The sequence below is a fragment of the Haemaphysalis longicornis genome, unplaced genomic scaffold, assembly GCF_048455015.1.
Source record: "Haemaphysalis longicornis isolate Haplotype H1 unplaced genomic scaffold, Haemaphysalis longicornis Haplotype H1 scaffold_6, whole genome shotgun sequence".
Taxonomy (NCBI): domain Eukaryota; kingdom Metazoa; phylum Arthropoda; class Arachnida; order Ixodida; family Ixodidae; genus Haemaphysalis; species Haemaphysalis longicornis.
The window spans coordinates 105,170,659-105,191,957 of record NW_027526407.1 but is presented as its reverse complement, the minus strand read 5'-3'; the positions used below and the strand labels follow the sequence as shown (position 1 = coordinate 105,191,957).

The 21,299-nt window shown below is 44.3% G+C and overlaps 1 protein-coding gene across 1 annotated transcript in view; it reads right to left on the bottom strand.

The window, feature by feature from the left end:
* Positions 1-2,166: 2,166 nt before the first annotated feature.
* Positions 2,167-21,299, bottom strand: part of LOC144143183 (uncharacterized) — a 123,276-nt gene continuing 104,143 nt past the window's right edge. Inside the window, exon 3 of the mRNA XM_077674982.1 lies at positions 2,167-2,531. Within this exon, the coding sequence (XP_077531108.1) occupies positions 2,167-2,531 (365 nt within the window). The remainder of the gene's footprint in view (positions 2,532-21,299) is intronic.

Here is a 21,299-nt window from a genome sequence, read left to right as displayed (position 1 = left end):
AGTTAGCTTTCGCTAACTTTCCCAATATTGTCCATTCCTTGGTTGTAGCTGTAATCCGTAAGGGTAAAGTTTTCGATCACCAGCTGAGAAGCTTGCAGGACACGCTTCCGGAGCCAAGGGTGCGTAGCTCCAGGTGCCATCGGTAACTTGTCTCTGGTGTGCAGCCCGAGCGTTCAAACCAGGAAGGCTCCACTGGTGCTCCTTGCCGAAGCCGACAAGGGTGCGTTGTCGTGCTCAAGATCGTTGTCGCGCTAAGGTGGCCGGCTGGGAGCCTTTCCAGGCCCCCAGCCGGTCTGGAAAGGCGTCCCCATCACTTGCTCTCCTCGCTCCATGCGCCTCTCTCTTCATCTTCCACTTCTTCCAGTCACCTCCTTCGGAGGGTTGCCCATAACATTCCGCGTGTCTCTTTTTTGTCCTCTTCTGCTAGTCTTCTTCGGGCAGTTGCTTTCTTCAGAAGGTTGCTCATGACAGTATTACATCGCGGTCTTCTGTGTAAACCTAATGAAATGAATGTCCGATTACCACATATAAAATGCATTCCCTTATTTCTTGAACACAGAAACGAGTTATTTATCTAGGCTGTCACATTTCAGAGCTTTGATCGGTCGTTAACCGAAGGGTGAATCAAAAAAGTGCACTGAGGACCTGACTACAACTGGAGTAAACTAACGACATAACTTCAACGTTCCTTAAGGATTGGTAGCAGTATATTTACTCACAATAGCCACTTGTACTGACCTGCATAAAAAACGTATTACCAAAAAACAGTCACAATCTGTTTAAAATACACACCCAATTGTTCCAGCGATTGATAATTTGAGTTTAACCACACTAACACAGTGTTTACCAGCTTTCCAAATCATAACTCTGCCTTTTCTGCAATTACTCAATGAAGACTGCTGAAAATTTGGTACCCAACAGCTTCATATATCTTGACCAAACCTTCACAAACAGCTTACCCTGGTCAATAGATATCTACACAATTTATAATTGAAACTGCGACGTATCTTTCGATTTTGATTGCACTAGGTACCACACATGTCATACATTATCTCGAGTCACGCACGAGGTGCTGGCCTAGTAAAATGACAAATGGGTCTCCTTTACCCACATTTCGCGGTATGTTTATGCACTGCATTTATGCTTGAAATAATTTATCCATCCATCCATCCATCCATCCATCCATCCATCCATCCATCCATCCATCCATCCATCCATCCATCCATCCATCCATCCATCCATCCATCCATCCATCCATCCATCCATCCATCCATCCATCCATCCATCCATCCATCCATCCATCCATCCATCCATCCATCCATCCATCCATCCATCCATCCATCCATCCATCCATCCATCCATCCATCCATTCATTCATTCATTCATTCATTCATTCATTCATCCATGCACCTATTTTGAGGGTCCGCCTTGGTTGAAGGTGAGAATGCCCTTTACTGGGCAGGCAGCAGCCCGAACCAGAGGAGGTACTCCGAACCACGATGCTAATAGTAGTGGAAAGTGATCCATGGTTGAACCACACGCGACCTCCTGGGTCACAACACCAGGTTATGTCACCTCCTACGTTATAGCAGTCATCACCATCGACCTTTCTCACTGCCCAGATGTGCGCGAAAAATTTCAACCCGACGTGCAGCCAATCATTACCATTAGCATTGCGCCACCCAAAGTTTTGTGTGGCACAATGTATGAGGGAGTAGGGGAGGCTTAACGACGTAAGTGGCGCCATCTTACGAGGTGTCGGTGAGCTTTAATGTTTGATTAACCCCGTCTAAACTAATTTTTTCCTTAATCGTTCATGTGACCGATGGCGTAGCCAGTCGGCTGACGACGAGCAGAGGCTACGAAAAGAATATCGCTGCCCTGTTGGACTGAGATCCAGCAGGGAATCTTGTGTTACAAGTCCGGCGACTAACCCATTCCTCCACAGAGGGAACAAGAGAAGGAAATAACTTTATTTAGTCGAAAGACGCTTATTCAGGCCCGTGGCGCCTTAGACGACGGCCAAGATATCTTGACTCCTGGCGGCGTCTTCGGCCCTTTGGACGGCCCACTGATGGATGTCAGGGTTTTGGCTGCGTAGCACGGTCTCCCATTGCTTTTTATAGTTATAATAAATGTGCCTTTGGTATTGCTAAAATCTTGTTTCTAAATACTGGGGCATTCCCATAACATGTGTGTCAAGCTTGCGATTTCGGGGCAGTGTTTGCATTTGCCGTCGTGTATATCCGGATGGAAGTGCCTGTAAATGCCTGGATTAGGATACGTGTTCGTCTGGAGGCGTCTCCACGCGACTTCTTGCTTCTTGGGGAGCGAGGGGTGGGCAGCCGGGTAGGTTCGTCTTTCCCCTTTGTAGTGTTCGAGCACGTCTCGGTAAGCACAGAGGCGATCCTTGGCGTTGTCCATTGATTGTGAGCCGGGTTTCGGGGGCTCTCGGTGGGTAAGATCTCGAGCAGCCTCGTTGGCCCGTTCATTGCCTTCTAGTGCCACGTGTGCGGGCGTCCATATCAACGTGGTTGTGGCATTTTGGTTTGTCTCGCGGCGGGAAAGAACACTTAGCGCCACGCCAGAAATTCTTCCTCGTGCGAAATTGCGGATCGCTGGCTGGGTCCCCTCCAACTATTCTCAGAAAAAATATTAGCCTCCACAGAGGAAGGCTATTATTTTTTCTGAGAATAGTTGGAGGGGACCCTTCCGCGGCGGCGTTATCACGTACGCTTCCGTCGTAAAGGCCCGCTACACGCTGAGCTATGAGGGGCAAATTCCAAAGTCGCCCGGCGGCCTTCTAGACACGTTTCCTTTACCTCAGAGTCTCAGATATGGATGCTGCCATAGTTATACAGCTCTGCGTGCTGGAAAATGAGCGGCTAATTTCAAAATTATGTGGTGGTGTTGTAGAAACGTTACGTTATAGCTCAGCGTCTTTGACAATAACGCTGCCATTGTTAGGCCACATGGCCTGCTGGCAAATGAACGGATAATTCGAAATTGCGCAGCTTGGGATTGGACATTGTTGGAGACACGCATTCTTGTTTACCCATCGTTCCAACGGGCCATGCTGCATGTCGTTTTATAAGCGGCTAATTAAAAATTAGCAGACACATGTGAATGATCACAGCAGCAGCACTGCATGCCCTGAGATGAGCGGGTAATTTGAAATTGCTTAGGTTTGGTTTTGATATCGTTGCAGTCACGTGTTCTTGTTTATTGATTGTTAACATGGGACACACACTATGTCGGGAAATGAGTGGTCCTTGTATTTTACACGAAAAGCTACAGCAACGCAGACATGAATCCGTGTCCTTGCTATAGGCTCAAGCAGGAGGCGCCGGTAAACGTAAGATGTCCGAACGTAATGAATGCTAGTAATGTCTGGGTATCGAAAGAAATAAGAAGATTGAGGCGCAGACAGTAAATTTATTGGTCTAAGGTTTCCTTTATTTTGCTGAGAAATGCTACAAGATTGAGCCTCGTCTCCGGAGACAAGTTGATGTCATACGAAGTCTTTTCATATATGTTCAGATTTTGCACGTTACACTTATGCACCGTGTCAAGAATAACTGTGAGGGAAGCAGATATGCGGCATACTGGCTGACAATATGTACAGCTCTTCTTGGCGAGGTCCAAGCATTCGCTTTTTTCTAGCTTCAGGTTAACACCTTTTTTAGTTGGTGTTTTATTCAATAATTCTTCAACAGCGAGCATCCCATTGAGCGGACATGTGTAAAACTAGATGCTCGGCTCTTTGTTTTTCTGTAGTTTCGCGAGCAGCGTACAATTTCCGTAAGTAGAGCGGATGCTCTATGGAGCCTACAATAACAGCTCGAAACCGCAGAGCGTAAGCACTCACACCACCAGCGGCAACGCCCGCTCAAAACAATGAGTTTTGACGATGCGGAACCTCGGCGATGTCTTGACTTCCGTCCCAATCGTACCGTCGTCAGGAACAATAAAAGCCCTTGGGATACTGGTAAGTAAGCTGTTCTTTCCCTTCCTTTACTGGAATTATTTACGTGTCGTAAGCCTTCCGTGACTACCGCCAGGTTGAACGACGCTTCCTTATTTCGATAGGCACAACATGCGCATACCTCTATTACGCTACATCTGCTTCATCCCGCCAGATACCGGCGGATTTATTTAAACCACGCCAGCATACTTTAATCTGGTTTACACCTTCTCGACACGCCTCGCCAATACCCGGGCAGTGGGATACACGTTTTTCGATAGATTAAACGCAGTTTTGTTTACCTCATTGGCATAAAAAAGTCCACAAGAAGATTACATCATTGATGGCAACAACACGATATTTACTAAAATCCTGCTCAGCAAAAATGTCGCTCATTTCGCAAGTCTCCCCCTAAACTGTTTTCTAATGGGCTTGTAAAAAAGCTCCCTTTTGGTAATTGAAGGCGCAGAAAGTCTCACACTGTAAACGCTGGCTTCCGCATCTGGCCTTTTGATGGAATGTAAAGCAACTAAAAAAACGTTATTCATTCTCTTGTTTTGCATCGCGTGGTAAAAAAAAAAACGCTCCAACTCCTATGTCGACTGGAATTTTACGATCTTACAATTAGCGGTAGAGCGGGAAAATGGCTCATCGCTGGGGTGGCGCTCATGTAACAATACTAGCGCGTTTTTCTTTTGCCGCAATTGCATCCTTGTAAATAGAATGGGAGCTACATTGATCTATATTATTTTGGCGAAAGCATGCCACATTCTTTCTCGACAAAAACCTTTGCCCTTGTCGGTTTTTATGCATTCGGAAAAAAAACAATGTTTTAGATATCTCCTTGAAACAGCGAATGAGTTCATCGGGACACTCAATGCGTACCGTAACCCTCACACGAAAACAATTGGGTAAACATGAGATTTATTTCACGAAGAGAGTTCGCTGATGTCAACCAAGTCCAGGTGACCCTGTGCGTAAAATGAGAACACTTCTGTTCTTCGAAACTGCGCCGGTCTCCGACGCTTCTCATGATAGAGGAAGTAGCAATCAACTACTTGAAGAATCTTCTTGGCTTCCTGTAGCGTTACACGAACGCCGGTTGCAAATCGTCGCATTCCCCCCAGATTAGCTGCACGCTAGGATGCGGTGGTTACTTGACTTGTCGCCGTTCGTTTTCGCAATTCACCGGCGCGTTCCTGAGTGCGGACCGGTTGCCTTGATACTATGACCGTGCCTTGTTCAAAACATCATTGAAATTAGCTGCGCAATGTTGCTGCGGTCCAGTATCTCTACGCACGCAATTAGGGTTCCCGCGTACAGGTACGTGATAACGTCACGCAGGAGCCGCAGCATACACAGTGCTTTCTTTCGATCTCTTCGAGAAAGGTAGTTCGGGATGGAATGGCCATTACACTAATACAATTGAACCTCTATTTACCAAGTCACCGGGACCCGCAAACCATTTTGGTAAATCGATAACTGCGTAAAATCGAGAAAACAAATTTGTGGCGTCGAGAAGAAGCTTGCGACGTTCGTCTGCGTGCACTTCGTGAGGAGTGGGAGCACGTACTTCGCGTAGGTGGCCAGTCAGGTAGAAGCGTCCTCGGCACCCTCGTACGTCTGCAAACCACATCAGAACGTTGTGACACTGTCCATCACCAGGCGTTTTGGGGGCACGGTAGCTTCAACAGTATCCCGATGGTTCGCGTCTTGGTACTCGTCTTGTGCGCCGAAAACAACTTGCAATATCTCCTTGTCATCTAAAACTTCTGTTGTGTAAGTGTTCGCGTGTGCATCGGCGTTCACAAAGTCGTCGAAGTTCAGATCTGTGGGAACCTCGTCACGAAGATGAAGCACTTTCCAAAAACTCCACGAAACCTGTTCTTGCTAGTGTTGTGGGCTTGTGGAGCCCCCATCGTGAGCTAACAGGGGACCGCCAGCTCGTGTAATTGCACTGCGCTCGCCGCACCACAATGGCAAACATTCTGGACGCCATGAATTTTGGAAATCCTCTTTTTCTGTACACCTTTTTCCACAGAACGATTAGTTAAATTGGGATTGGCGGCGAAGTTTGTCTAGTTGTTTCGAGTATGCAAAAGAATTCAGCCTATGAGATAGTGCGGAGGAATGCGAATTTGATCGTTAAATTGGAAGATTCGTAAAGTCGGGTTTCGTAAAATCGATTTTTAACTGTATACCACTGTCCATTTCGCAGGTTCTGTCTTGACGTGTTCAGATGAATGCTCTGTTTGCGGCTCCCCCCAGTCTACTTGTGTTTACCACCATTAGCGGTTTATCGGGCAGTAGTAAATCAGGCAGGATTTGACGAAACTAAGCCTGTGGTTTTCGAGTTTTTGCCTTACTTTGCAAATAACGAGGCAGGTCTAGTATGTTTTTTTTCGGCAGAACCCCTTGCTTGAGCGCAATTTCGTTCGTATTTTGATCCCGCTGTAAGGGGGGTCCAGCAGTTTGATTAGCGTTCTCGCGTTCTGGCTACAACTTGAATTATTTGAAGGGATCGCATATTCACCTGGCTCTGCATCAGCCTGCGTCATTTAATGCGAGCACGGGAAAAGCCGCATGCATCGACATGTGGTGAGCGACTCGTCCATTTCGATATAACACCGAGAATAGAGCCTGACATTTCTCTTCGCCCTTGCGTCGTCCAGCAGAGATTCGTTTCACTAAATTTTGTGTTAATGTGGTCCTCAAACAGCCAGCATTGCACAGCAGTGCACAGCCAGCATTGCAGTGCATGCGGCAGATTCCTGGTTTTCGGACCCTCTCGATCGTTTTAATGATTGGAGACACGTTTTAGTACTGGGAGCATTGTTTCCTTTAGAAAAAAGACAATCATATTTTAACTGCAGCAGCAATCGGCAGCCACGGGACAAATTCAACCAAAACGTTTTTTAAAGAGCTGTTTCTAATTACAGCTGTTTTTTTAGGGTCTCACTTTATTGATGACTAGGTTAGTTGAAGTTGGCGAAATGGCGACTGTGCGATGCCTTTTTATGAGCTCATTGAGGGCCCTTAATTGCGTGTAGTATTAGCATGGCAGGGCTGATCTGGAGACTCATTTCGTGAGAACTAACTGCTACCACTGACAGAACAGCACAAAACCTACAATACTTCCCACACCAAGATATTCATTGAGGCCAGTGTTCGAATGTGAAATACAGAAGGTTTATCAAGGTGTCACATTGGTGGCATAGTTCACATAGTCACATTGGTGTCACATTGGTGGTAAAAAACACACTAGGCAGTTGTTTTTACGGTCGGTAGTAAGTACTTCGAAATAGGGCTTTCTTAGTGAGAAGTTCACTTTTTTTTGAAGATTAACTTAAGTAAGACACTAGGGAAATCGGTAGATGATTTTTCAAAACTGGAACAGTTCCTACAAAGTTAGACAATTTCGCTCACAGAACCGTTTTTTTATTCCTAAAACCACTTACAAGCAACACTCAGCTTATCAGAAGCTACTGCAAAGGTATTTTATTAGATGCAGTATTGCTGCAATACTTACCAATGCTCTTCTGAAGGCTTCGACCCCTCATTCACTTAGCAAAAAACAGGCCAAAAGAGAGTCTACACCCCTTTTGCATCTATATGATCCAAAAAGATGAATATTACTGAGATTTAAGAAGTATTAACGCGCGAGAGAGCGAGAGTAAATGTTTGTTGAAAAGGAAAATAGGTCGGCCTGAGAAAGTGATCTTGGGCAAGCTACTTCCCAGTGGGGGAAGGTATTGTGGTTAAAAAGATAAAACAATTAAAATGGCAGCTATGGGAAATGACAGTGAAGTCGATAACTTTACTATCGACAAGTCGTAAAACCTCGCATTCAACGGGGTGGTTAATAAGACGAAACGTTGGATGAGTTCCTTCGCAGGCATAAACACTGCTGCTGCCGACGACGACACCATGACCGAGCCGTCAGCAAAAACATGCGACACCTCCCTGTACATTTCACTGATGTAAATTACTGAAAGTTGTATTAAGATCGAAGACGACATAAGAAATTTTTTACCGATTAAACTAATCCCCGTTTGCAAACCTAACATCGGTCAAACAGGCCGCTGTACTAGTTATCGCCTCAGAGAGCACAAGACTTCCCTTTCCGAGAGTGATGGTGCTCGTCTGTCGAGACATTGTATACAATCCGGGTGCAGTCCTGCCTTTTGAAACACTAGCCAATTAGGCCGGGGAAGTACGAAAAGGAAGATAAATTTTGGAGGCTTCCTATATAATGAGATGGGGTTACGGTTGCGTCAGTGAGGTGTCTTTGCTCCTGTCTAGTACAGAGATGAGACATCTAAACGCTGTGGCTGCTTGATAAGATTTTGTTAATGCGAGGAATGACTACTCGCACATGCACAATTCTGTTGCAGGCACGTATTTATAGGTATTCAAGTACCTCGTTCATTCAGTTGTTAGTGCCAGCTTGTCCCGTAGTTTTCCTATACGGTGTTCCTTGATTACCGCTGGTTTTAATTTCATACAAAGATTCTCCAACTGGCGAAGACCATCACCTCGATGCACATGTGAGTGCCGATGAAAGCTGGAGACAACTTAGCCTTACCGTGACGCACGGCTATAACATATGTGTACCAAATAAAGAAAGTAATACAATCCGCGGATAAAAACCGATAATAATAGCTAAAGCAAATAAATAAATAAATAAATAAATAAATAAATAAAGATGAAGAAGAAGAAAGAAGAAAGAAGATGAAGGAAGAGATGATGATTATGATGAAGATGAAGAAAGGAAGAAGAAAAAAAGAAGAAGCAGGAGAAGGAGGAGGGAGAATATTATAAGAAAAAGACTTCCCCCTCGCGGGGGGCACGATCAAATGCACAGCATTTCCGAGGGGGTGCGCCGGCAAGTCGTATCTCTCGATTGCGGGACCCGTGTCGCCATCTTTCGGAGGCGCGGGACAACTTGTGGCGCTTTTGAAACAAACCAGAAATGAGTGAAGGATATAAAGCGCGTTCGGTGCATAGGAATCTGTGTCGGTTTCGTGGCTCAGTCGGTAGTGCGCCGGGCACCTTGCGTTCCACCCGCGGCGTCATGGGTTCGAAACCGGGCGCCGGAAACTGTTATTTCTTGAACAGTTGTTGAAGTGTACTGGCCTAGCTGCGGACTACGACAAGGCGCGCTTGCGGACTACGACAAGGCACGCCAACGCCGCGTGACATTGTGAGTTACTAAAATGCTATGCATTTAAAATAGAAGACCACATTAATGGCTAAATTTAATTGGTACAAATTACCGATTGTCCTTACAACTGCCGCAACGCAAGTAAAAGAAAAAGTACGAACTGGAAAAAGAAGCAATTCAGTCAATATCCTCCCAAGTTTTTTCTTTTAATTCCCCACCAAGGTTGTGGGGCTTCTTTAAAAATACAAAGATGGGCAAAAAAGCTAGCTATTCACAAGATGATCTAACTACCCCTTCTCCAGTCAGAAATTTTATACAGTATTTATTACCTGGGGCGGCAATACACCAGGCATAACCGTTTTTGACATGGAACTGCTGAAATTTTTCCTAATAACAAAGCATAGAATGCGTAATCTGCTCCTCTGGCGTGAGGTGATAAATTTGTGAGAACCAGACAATATACAAAGTTTCCTTCGTAAATAGACGCGGATTGAATGGCACGAGATCTTAGCACACAATTTAGAAGCCCCCACAGCTTGTTCAATACAATAAAAATAGATAAACGCGAAGGTTGCATCGGTTCACAAAGTTGGAGCCAACAGCGAAGTAACTACCTTGAGGCAAAAAACTTTTACTTTCACTGCGAGTGTACCGAAACATATAACATCGGTTAAAGCATATAAATACATAGAACGAGCATAAACGCGGCTTCGCATCTTCCAAATATAGTTTCCTTTTGGGAATAGCAAGGGCGGTGCAACTAATATATTTTTACACGTTAATTTGTCATTAAGTATAGCCAACAGAATACAGACCGATCGTAGCTGATGGGAGTTTTGCAAACCCTGTCATAAGGCGTGCGCATAGCAACTGAAAAATATTTAATATCCTCTTACAACTATTTGGTTACGCATGAATAATAATCTACTTTACCGGTCACACACAATACGTGAATTTTCTGGCAAGTAATCCAGGACAGTTTCCGTTAGATCAGGTGGTCTACGAAGCTGCGTTCTTGCTCTGAACGTATTTCTAATTTTTACTCTTGAACTGCAATATCTGATTGACATCAACATCAACCTTTTCGGGGTGCTACTAAATTTGTAAGTATATGCACGAGAACAAAGTACTTGTAGGAGTCTGGTTAATTTGCTTCCGTGAGTTGATAGGCAATTTGAGGCTACGCAAATGTTTCCACACGTTCAGTACCTCCATCCGCGCATGAGTGAGGATCGAACGTGATCGGGAGTGGTGAACCAGGCCATGTTATGGTGAGTTCCCCCCCCCCCCCCCCCGTGGTCACTCCTCGTGAAACTGATGTGTTCTCAGAGCGGAACCGACAGGTTCGACTGCATTGCATTACCCGCAGCTCACCCTAAGACACACATATGTTGTACGTTAGATATATTAAATGCAGAGCATTTCAGTAACTCACGATGTCACCCGCGTTGCCGTCCGTAGTCCGCACCGCACCCCTCCCTACTATATAAAAAAATACTATCCGGCGCCCGCTTTCGAACCTTCAGCCCTGCGGGTGGAACGCAATGTACATGGTGCTCTACCCACTGCGCCACAAAGACGGCACAGACTGGGACGCTACGAACGCGCCTTATATCGTTGACCCATTCAAATTACTGGTGACGAGCGCTCTCTCGTCAGCAGTTGCCACAAGTGCAACAACATTAACGTAACGCAAACTACTTAACGTCGTGCGCCCCAGGAAATGCTCTGCATTTGATCGTGCCCCTCGCGAGGGGGATGTTTCACTGCGTGTTCTCTCGGTCGCGGAACCCGTGGCGCCATCTGGCGGAGGAGCGGCACAACTCGTAGCACTTTCTTTGAAAAAGCGCCTTGAAAGCGCGGCAAATATGAAATAGGGATGACGCACTTTCGAGTTAATCCGCCGACGCGGCTGCTTTGTGTACATACTCGGCGGCGAGCGTCCATGGATTATGGTGCCGAGCGTTTGTTTCTCTGCTCTTTCAAATCAACACTGCGATGACGTGTTTTTTTGTAGATGGCTGTCAAGGGCGATGAAGGTTTTTTCTCACGCTTTTATGACGATGCCGATCGGTCGCTTATTAGTTGTGGGCTGAGCATCGCTATTTCGACGCCGCCACACGAAATGGGGATGTTGCCCACGCATCAACAAGAAACGTTAAAACGCTGCCATACTGCAATCGACTTCGTGTCGACCAGGCATCCTTTGCGCCAGATATGACGACAACCTAGCAGCACACGTATAAGCCGCCAGCACTTCCAGGATGACGCACACTGTCGCTACTTTCTCCACTGTGCACTACCTTCCAACGTAGGATTAGCAGCAAGGTGTTGTCGAACCAATATTGTTAGCACTGTTTTATAACTGCGCACTTCGCGGAGATAAAGGGCACAACCCGGAACGCTCCCGCCGCCGACGAGCGCACCACTTGCCTTTTTATGTACGAGACCCTGGTCTTGTTCTCGTCGGCAAAAACATTTTCTCTACCTGGAAGGCCTTAAGAGATCAGTCTTATTGGTATTTGAACAATTTGGTATTTGAATGAACAAGACTGACAGTACTATGATTTATGTACTAGTTTCACAATATCAAACCAACATCAGGGCCCACAAAATACGTAAATGTAAAGAATCACAACACTCAATATATTGCGCTTTTGTCTACCTCATCTATGAATTCAAGATTACTCGCCAAGCGAGTAGTAGAACTTGCTAATCTCCCATTTAACGCAAAAAAAAAATTAAGACGCTTTTATGTTGCGTTTTCTGACGCCCTTCCTCCAGTCTTGACAAAATGACTTAGGTCCTCTTCGCAATACAAATATATTCGCCGTTTCAAACGTACTCTCTCAGCTGTCGTCGCTGTGAATGCGTCTGCCTGGTTCGTGACTATGAAAACGCAGAACGCCCGAGCTTCCAGGACAAACTTCAAAGCCAAAGATTTTCTTATTGTCTTCATTAAAACTAGCCCTCCCGAACTTTATTTATATGTGAATGAGCCACTGGCGGCTGCCGTTATTCTCATTTGGCAATCCTCGAGCCTGTAGTTAGGAATTGGTAGATCTTATCTGCACGTAGCAGCCGAAGCAAGTGGTACTATTTTTGTAACCTTCTCAAGATACCTGTCATCGCAGTGAACAATTGCTCATTAAAGGCCATGCGCAAATGTGTCGGAGCTGGAGAAAAATATGCGTTAGTGTATTGGCCATGAGCTAGCGACACACGGAGTAAATGTCAATGTTAAGTTAACCTTAGTGTATAGGCTGTCGGATACTTTCGGCATCAGCCTTATAAGACTGAAGATTTTAGACTAATAAAGCATTATTCAACTTCATATCTACGCTACGTCAGCTTGCGATAATGATAGTGATCGTTACAGCTACGGTGAACCTATAAAATCACTTTGTACTCTTGCATTCAACCGTTCCGGTTAGCAAGTTGAAAGTGGAAATGGGGTAAGTAAGTGGATCGTCTCTCACCGTCACTTGAGCATGCATATTAAGGTGCATTTTTCTGCGGGTACGCCACCTGCCACATCCCGAAGTTTGTGTGCTTCACACTACAAACAAGTGCACTAGAACATAAAATTACCTAACTACATAAGCCTAAAAAAATGTGCAAACATTGTAAGGAAATTGTTATTGTTTTCGACTGCTTATTTGAAATTCATGATTCTCTGTTTTTTGTGTGTGCTTGATCTAAACACGTTGCAATTTGTCATGGCCACACCACTACTGTAGCTCGAGGAGAAACCGTTTTATTCGTTCATTTCTTCTGGAAGCAGGTAGCAATACGCGAATCCGATTTCTCTTGATGACGCCGCAGGCGACATAAACAAAATGAGAGACATAATAACACGGACACGACGAGGTATTTTTTGCTTCTTTGATTGGTCTATTTACACGCAATGAGAACGGCATCTTCGGTAGATGTCAATGCTCACAGTCGTCACTTTTAATTTTTCTTTCAGCAGCTCAGTTTCAGTGTCTCCTGTCTCCTGGTTGAAACATTTACCTGCTGGTAATCGGTGCCGTATTAGTGTTTGCTATTTTTACCAGTAGGTGGATGGATGGCAGTTTCATAACCCTCAGTAATGCTCTGATGACAGTAGTAAAAGTAAGGCACAAGCATAGAGATTTGAGAGGAAATGTGGAAAAAGATCGCTTCAGCGATCTGCTTATAGCAGAAGAATGACGAAGAGAGCAAAGATATTAGACATATGGGGACGCTGGCTTTCAATGGCAAATCACGTGTTTTGAACGTTCGCGACTTGTTTCCACGACGACTTTTCCACATTCCGGATAGCGCCTAAATCACTCTCCCCTAGCATACAAGCGTCGTACCCAGCGTCGTGTTCTGCGGAAGAGATGGAAGGAACGAGTGGTATGCGCTGTTGATGGCTGGCTACCGGCTGTGCTGTCTCCTTAGCAGACTGGCGGAGATCGGGAAGAAAGGGCAATATTTTCAGATTACCATTCAGCACAAGTACTGGGCAGATTTCCTTAGTATGTTTATTATGGAGGCTTTTTCTCGTTATCTTGAGGTTCTTGGGAAGTAACTGACAGTCAATACCAAGGTGGGTTGCAGTTCAACCCGGTCCCGCTATGCCGAGCTGTCTTTTAGCGAAACATAATTTTATCCTCAGTGGTTACGTTTGGATGATGATAGGTATGTGTTGCTTTTCAAGCAATGACAAAGTTCCTGATGGGAAATATAACACCATTGCTCGCTTTATTTAGATAAGGTTGGGTATAGACAAGGTTTGGCCTAGCTTATACGGTGTGCTGTTGGTTTGCAGGTTTTCAAAAAGCTCCCATGGGCACTGTGGAGCTTATGGGCGCTGTGGAGTTGGTGATAGCATATGCTGACGACACTGGAACTGCAAACCTCCTGCTTGCCTTATCGCCAAAATATTAAGATTTGAAAAGATTAGCAGCATCGCAATAACTCATATTCAACGCCTAAATTTCAGTAGGCGTGTGAGCGTTACGTGTTTTGTACCTCCGAAATGTATTTTGCACCCAGATATCCCACTACTTGGGCACGGATGCTGTGGCAGAGAGTGATTAGTTGCGTAACAAACATTCGCCACATGAAGATTAGGGCTCTGATCATAAGCAGCAAAGAACTACTTCCATCTGGTATGCAAAACAGCTGAACTTCTGCTTTCGGGTTAAGTGTATGCTCTGAAGTTCTGCATCAATGATGCCATTTTCGTTTTTTACAGGCCGAAACCACGGACCACGCTCCCCAGGTTATTGTCGACATGGAGATTGCGTTGGGATTGCTTCTCCGTCGCGGATGTAAATTTGAAATACTTACGCTGCTACCTTTTGCACATGCTGCCGGGTATAGTGCACACACCCGAGTGTACACGGGCGTAGTTATTTGGGGTGAATATTGTATCGCTTTGTGAATTTTCGGTGGAGAAGAACCTGTTTGTTGAGATATAATAACACAGAGTAGTGCGTGTCCAGATCCAACAACTCTTTGTGCTAGGAAGATGCCATGTCCGCTAGTGCCTGTACGAGCAGTAGGCTGTCCTGGCTATAATGGTTGTAATACAATCAATTCTGATACATTTACAGACGGATGGGGCCTAACCGGGGTCTAGACATGCTTCACTAGAACCTTCAAGCCGTAGACCATGCGGCAATGGTTCTACATGATATCATCGTTGGCCGAATCCCCCCATCCCCCCTCAAAAAAAAACGTGACAAGAATCGCTTGCATTGGTTTAAAAACTCGTAAATCGGCAACTGATTTCTACGTAACTTATCACCGACCGTGCATGTGGAACTCAATTTGGGTTGAAAAGAACGTAGAGTGTGGAAGTTACTGGAAACGAATACTGATATGGCTCGAAATTAACATGTTGATTTGTCCATTTTCGTACTGATTTCTTTCTTATCTCAGTTGTATGTTCTCTTTCAGCTGCATACACTTCATTAGTACCAAGTGAAAATATTGCATGTAACTAAGTTTTGTCGCCGCCATTTCACCGTTTTGTTTTTCATGTCGAACCCAGCGTGAATTTTTTGGGTGTATTTCTTCAAGAAGAATCAGAAGTATCGCCGAGTACACCGTATTTTTTGCAAAGTATTTCCATGGTAGTTTGTAAAGCACGTTTAGTTATTCCATTAGCATCGTTACCTCATTTCCGGTTACCTTGTCACCTTGCGATAGATCATTTGTTTTAGCTGATGCCCAGCGTTCTCCTTTATACAGCAGCATCCGCCCAGGGCTACAGGTCGATTGAGAAGTGAATGTTTTGCAATATTTTGCGCTTCCCTGTGAGAGCTAATGCTGTTGAGCGAAGTACACTGCAGCTCATTGGGAGTTTTCGCCCTACGCCGTCTTTGCACCACCAGCTGCAATGTTTAGGTTGGAACCTAACTAAAGAATTTCTTAAAGGAGATGTGCAGACAAAACAGAAGTTTGGTTCATTAGATAGATGGCGTTGTAAAGGTTATACTGACACCACTTTAACGCACCCTTCGATAAAGTAATGTATAAAATTAAGAAAAAAGGAAAGGCCACACTTTTCACCAGCACATTTCCCGAACAGAACTTATGATGCCATGTGTCCAGCTGTGCGATTGCACAATGCCAGCAAAACCGAAAATAAAGTGGGCAGGTCCTTTAGGACTGCCGAAGGAGCGTTTAGCGGTTAAATTAAATGCCTATTGATTTTAAAGCAGCACGAATGCTGATGTAAACAATGAAAGGTTCTAAAACATGCGTAAACGTAGAAGTACCCACGGGCACTGCTTTTGGTACTGGGGGCACTATGATTTCTTTTTCTGCATACTAAACCACCGCATTTTAGTTGTCACACAAGTCAATGGCCGACTGGCACAGACGACGTTGTAATACGTGACGGTGTTCGCCGAAAATATCTCATGTTTCTCGAAAACGATTGCTATCTACCCTAAGAAAAACAAGCCAGGAGCAAATACCACCATAACAAAGCAACGGCGGTCAACGGTTCATGGAAGATACGGTATGATAGCGCCATGCGGGAAGACTGACGGCAAGCAAGGCTGCAGATCCGAATGACGCAATTGAAGTTCGTTCATATACGTGCACTTATGACTTCATTTATGACATCCCGAAAACACATGATTTGGTGCAATAATCAAACTTTTAACCTTCATTAAATATTTTCCGAGTAAATACTGGACCCTTTTTAAATAAATACATTTTAAATAAACTGCATTATCGAATAACCATTCATGAATGCCTATGTATTGTTCCTTTCGGGACGGTTTCTTATGCAAGAAATTTAATTGTGTTCCGGCATGTGAGCAAATTTTTATTTGCACATCGAAAACGCAGTAACCTTACCCGCATTTAGAAGACCGAAGTGGACAGTGCCACATGTGTTGCACCCATAGTAGACGAGCACCAAAATCGCAGTTAGACATGCCTGAGTTTTTCGGGTGCTGCCTCAAAAAAAGTCGTCTGGGAGCACTTCTTTGGAAAATTGAGAAACGTAAAACTCTCACCGAACTGCGTATATTATACGAATAGAAAGAGCACCTGCAGCAGATTATCTGCCTATAATCTGTTTCCGGCGCTGTTTCTATTCGTATGACATAAGCAGTTCGGTGGGAGTCTTAAATTTCTCACTATATTTCACCCCAGGAATATCCCAGAACATATTTTAATTCAGGAAAGTAAAATGTAACGTTAATGTAACGACACGTTCCAATATTCGAAGTGGAACTGGAAGGCGTTCCTTCCGTAGTGAAGAAACGTTTACGGGAACGGGGGTCATAACTGCAAAGGAACAAGGAACGAGCTTTCGGTCCTGTTTTAGGGGAATGTGTGCAACACTGGTTGAAAGGTTCTACGACATGTTAACCGCCACAGTGACATCTTTCTTGCGTTTTCAAGCAGATCTCGTAGTGCTCCGCGAGAGTTCTACGAAACGTTGACTGCCACAGTGACAGGCTGGTTATGTTTTCAAGCTAACCTCGCAGTCCCCGCGAGATATTTCGCGTCGGTCTCCATGGGGTCTAATCCCCATGTTCACAATTTGGCAATGGTAGGTCGTTGTTATCACTGGCACAGTTGCAATTCTTTTAATTTCCTTTTGCAGAAAAAAAGATTTTGGCGTTTTTGCAGACAATATCATAAAAAAACGATGCCATGAAAGTATGAGTCGAAAAAATACTATTTGAAACAGGAGATCCACGATAAATTGAATACACCTTTTTAGCATCAGTGACGTGCCTTCTAAGGAGATGATCAATCAACCAATCAATCAAATAAACTCTTGGAATCTCATCAATGTGGAATCTCATGATTTGTACTTTCAACATGCAATATCAATTACTACGTTTTGCTGAGAGGAGGCAAGAATAAAAGACAGACTATGAAATACCTTTGCGTAGACTATAGTTTGTTATAGAGACAGTGCCAGTTAAGTGAAAAGTTTTAAAAATAAACTTTTGGATTGTTAAAAAGATTGCTTACAGCCCCAGTTACCATTCCACATCAGGATGGCGAGAAAATAATATGGCATGAACAGAGGCGACAGACTTTGACAGCGTATAAACCCAGGAAAGAAGGAAAGGCGCATGGCACGTGCCGACAACTTAACCCTTTTTCGGGACGGAACCATTTGCAATACTGTCGCGTACAGAAAATACGCGTTGGGGGTGTTGGTGAGCTTTACTAAAACGGTAATAGAAGAAGCAGCTGAGAAGAACGCTCTTGACCGCGAAGCACTCGAGCTGCCACCTCCCCTCCAAAAACTGTCACGTACCCACAAGCATCTGAATGAACTTTTAATTTGTGACATCCCAGCCGAGGCGACGACGACGACGAACGAGCGCTACCCGCAACGCATCATCATCAGTGTTTTTGCTCTTGCAGCTTGAGTGCTTCGCGGTCAAGACCGGTCTTCTCAGCTGCTTCTTCTATTAGTGTTCTAGTAAAGCTCACCAACACCCCCAAGGCGTATTTGCTGTACGCGACAATATATATATGTAAGATTAATACTTGCCCGAAATCACTCTTTTCAGTTCTTTATTCCCAAGTTATCTTTTTGCACTTCAAGTACTCTGCGCTGGCAGCCTGTAACACATATGGACCCCAAAATTGTCATACCTTACACACTAACATTAGTGAAAAACACGAATGTCAAGTTGATCATCCACGTCTTGTCTTATGTGCTTTGATTGTGTTGACAGCTAACGAACTTTCATGCGATTTGGGAGAAGGTACAAGTCCCGTCAGCGAAGCCGATGCCAAACTCGCCAGCAACGACTCTCACCATGCCCGACATCGAAGAAAATCAGCATGCCAGCTTTCAGGCAGCTACAAAAGATGCTCCCTCGGAGATGTGAGATAGAATTCAGGGCACCTCGGAATCTGTTTTCGCAAAACCCATCTTGGTCGCTTTCTCAGTCGTAGGTCGGTCTCATAGCCTGGTGGGAAAATTTCAACTACTCTCACTACTGAGAAATTGGCGCCCATGGAACCGCCACCTTAACCCTACTGTGTGATCATTGGAAGGGTTGCGAGATTATGGAATGTACCCCAGCTTACCCTAACAATAGCCTTCCAAAAATACAACTCCATATCTTCGAAGCATACCAGAGATGAAATGTAATGAACAAAACAATATATAGGGTTATAAAAGTTAAGTCTGCAGGTTATTTTAAGAATAGGCGTTTCAATTTACGCGAAGACCACCTCTAGAGTGAGGTTATGCGCCCCGGGGGGACACATAATTAGGAGGTAATTATTGATGCAGTTGGCTTAATTAAGCAAAATGTATTAATTACCTTTTAATTGGCTGCAGTAACCAAGCAAGTTTGTATTGGAAAGTAGACGCAATCGTGCTTCTACGCTGTTTCAATTGACAGAAATCTTCTAGCGCCTTGGTAGTCCGAGGTATCAAATGGCGAAGTTTAATTGCCGTTCGCATGATTACGCATGCGACAAGTCAAAACAGGCGCGTAGCTCCTCTTTTTTGTTCTGTGTTTCGATAGCGGTTCCGGGTACTGCACGTTGCGATAACACCAGCCAAAAATGAATAGGTGCCTACTATCACTTTTGCCTATGCCTCCACCCGTTTGTCGAAGCAAACACCGTACATAAAGGAGAAGCTTAGTACAGGTGCAGACTGTCTTGCATGCATAATCATGCGAACGGCAATTAAACTTCGCCGTTTTATATCTCGGACTACGTAGGAGCTAGAAGAATTCTGACAATTGAAACTGCGTAGAAACCAGATTGCGTCTAACTTTCCAATAAACACATGCCTGGTCACTGTAGCAACTAAAAATGAATTAATGAATTTTAGTTATTAGGACTCCGAAATGAATAATTATCTCCTATCGATATGACCCCCTGGGCGCGTAACCTCACTGTAGAGGTCGTCTTCGCGTAAATCCAAGCGCCTATTTTATAAAAAAACCTGTCGACTTAACTTCGATCCCCCTGTATATTCCTGAAGTATTAATAATGTTCGTGAACGGCCATATGTTGAAACGCGAAATATATTCCAGCCGACTGTTCCTTGGCTGCGGTTTGGCTTCCCAGCTTGTGATTGCACTCAAGGAAATAATGGCAGAGAACAACTGGTTATAATGGGGTATGTACACGCCTCAATAGCAACTTCTGGCTATTCACTACATTCGGGCAACAACCTCCTACGTCATTTGTTTTGCTTCGCTTATTAGCAGCATACCGAATGAAATTTTCAATACAACAGTGTTCTGTATGCACTGATGGGATCTTAGATTATAGCCAATTTTTCTCCGGGGTTTTAAGATAATTGACAAAGATGGGTTTCTATGTGCCACAATACTTCTGTTGGAATGAAATAGTACCCTAGTATAATAGCTTTATAAAAATTCCATCTCTTTTGTTATTCAAGCAGACTATTATTTGCTGCACTTTGCTGTTCGCAGAAACGCAAAGCCCGAAGTCATTGTCCGGGGCTGTGACAGGGCATTGTACTTTGTTACCAATATCCAAATGCTCTTAGAAGGCAACTTTTTCTCTTAGAGCTTTTATGGCGTATCTCTAACAACAAACAAGGAATCAACTTCAATATGACGAATACACTTGAAGTTTTCATTGCGTTTTAGAAGTTTTCTTCTTGTGGACATTTCTATTTCCCTCTTAAATTTTCAGAAACACCCTAACTATTTTATATTCATTTGAATATCATTGAATGGTCATGCCTTGCAGCCATCTAAGCTCGCAAATTCTCGACGTTTATTATAGTTAAGCGTGACACACTTTGGCAACTTATATAAACAAAAGAACGCTAGTTTTCATAGCAGCCCAAAAGATCTTAATTTTTGAAGAAAGAATACATGGGATTAGCAACGCCCGCAGCCAGAATTACGTGCGATGCTCGTAGCCGGGTACAATCGGGCCCCATGGAGCGGCTATAGCTCTAATCATTTGACTTTAAAGATTTTAGACGCGACTAAGTGAGTGTCGCCGTATTTGAATATTTTTGCCTGCGAAGACTTCGGCCGTGGAGCACTGGTACAGACAAAAGCAGTTTTGAATTATCGCAGCATAAAAAGACAATGGCCCGCTGGTATCAGTTACATTAGTATGACGTGCTGAATGAAGTTGAGGGATGCTTCTTCGAATAAAACTTTGCTGTCACACTGAAGAAACATGTGCTGCAGACATTTATTATATAACCATCTTGGGAGTGAAATGAATAGCTCAGTTGTCCAGTTCGACCGGTGAGGGCACTGGTTTGCTGCAAGAACCGTTTGAAAGCGACCCACTTCGGTGGTTGGAGCATGTAGTATCAATTAGCCGACCTTACCACGGACCTGCACCGTAGTATAGCAAAAAAGGGGTAGCGTCATAAGAACCAAAACTGCTGCCATGTTTGTCCTTAGACGTTCCTTGAATTTTACCACGTTGAGAGACTTTGGGATAGCAGAATTTTCTAAAATCACGTAAGAGTTCAGAATTGGGAATATACATACCAGCCCGTATCATACTGTTCTAGTGTGAAGTCTCTGTTTTTACGTCTAACCTTTACAGACTCCTCAACAAAAAAAGCGCCTGTAACGGCGTGCTGTGTCGACAGATAAGGCAGACAAATGTTCCGTTTATTTTATCGCTGTTTTTAACTAGAAACGGGCACCTAAAGAGAGGAAATCAAAGTTTTTTGCAACC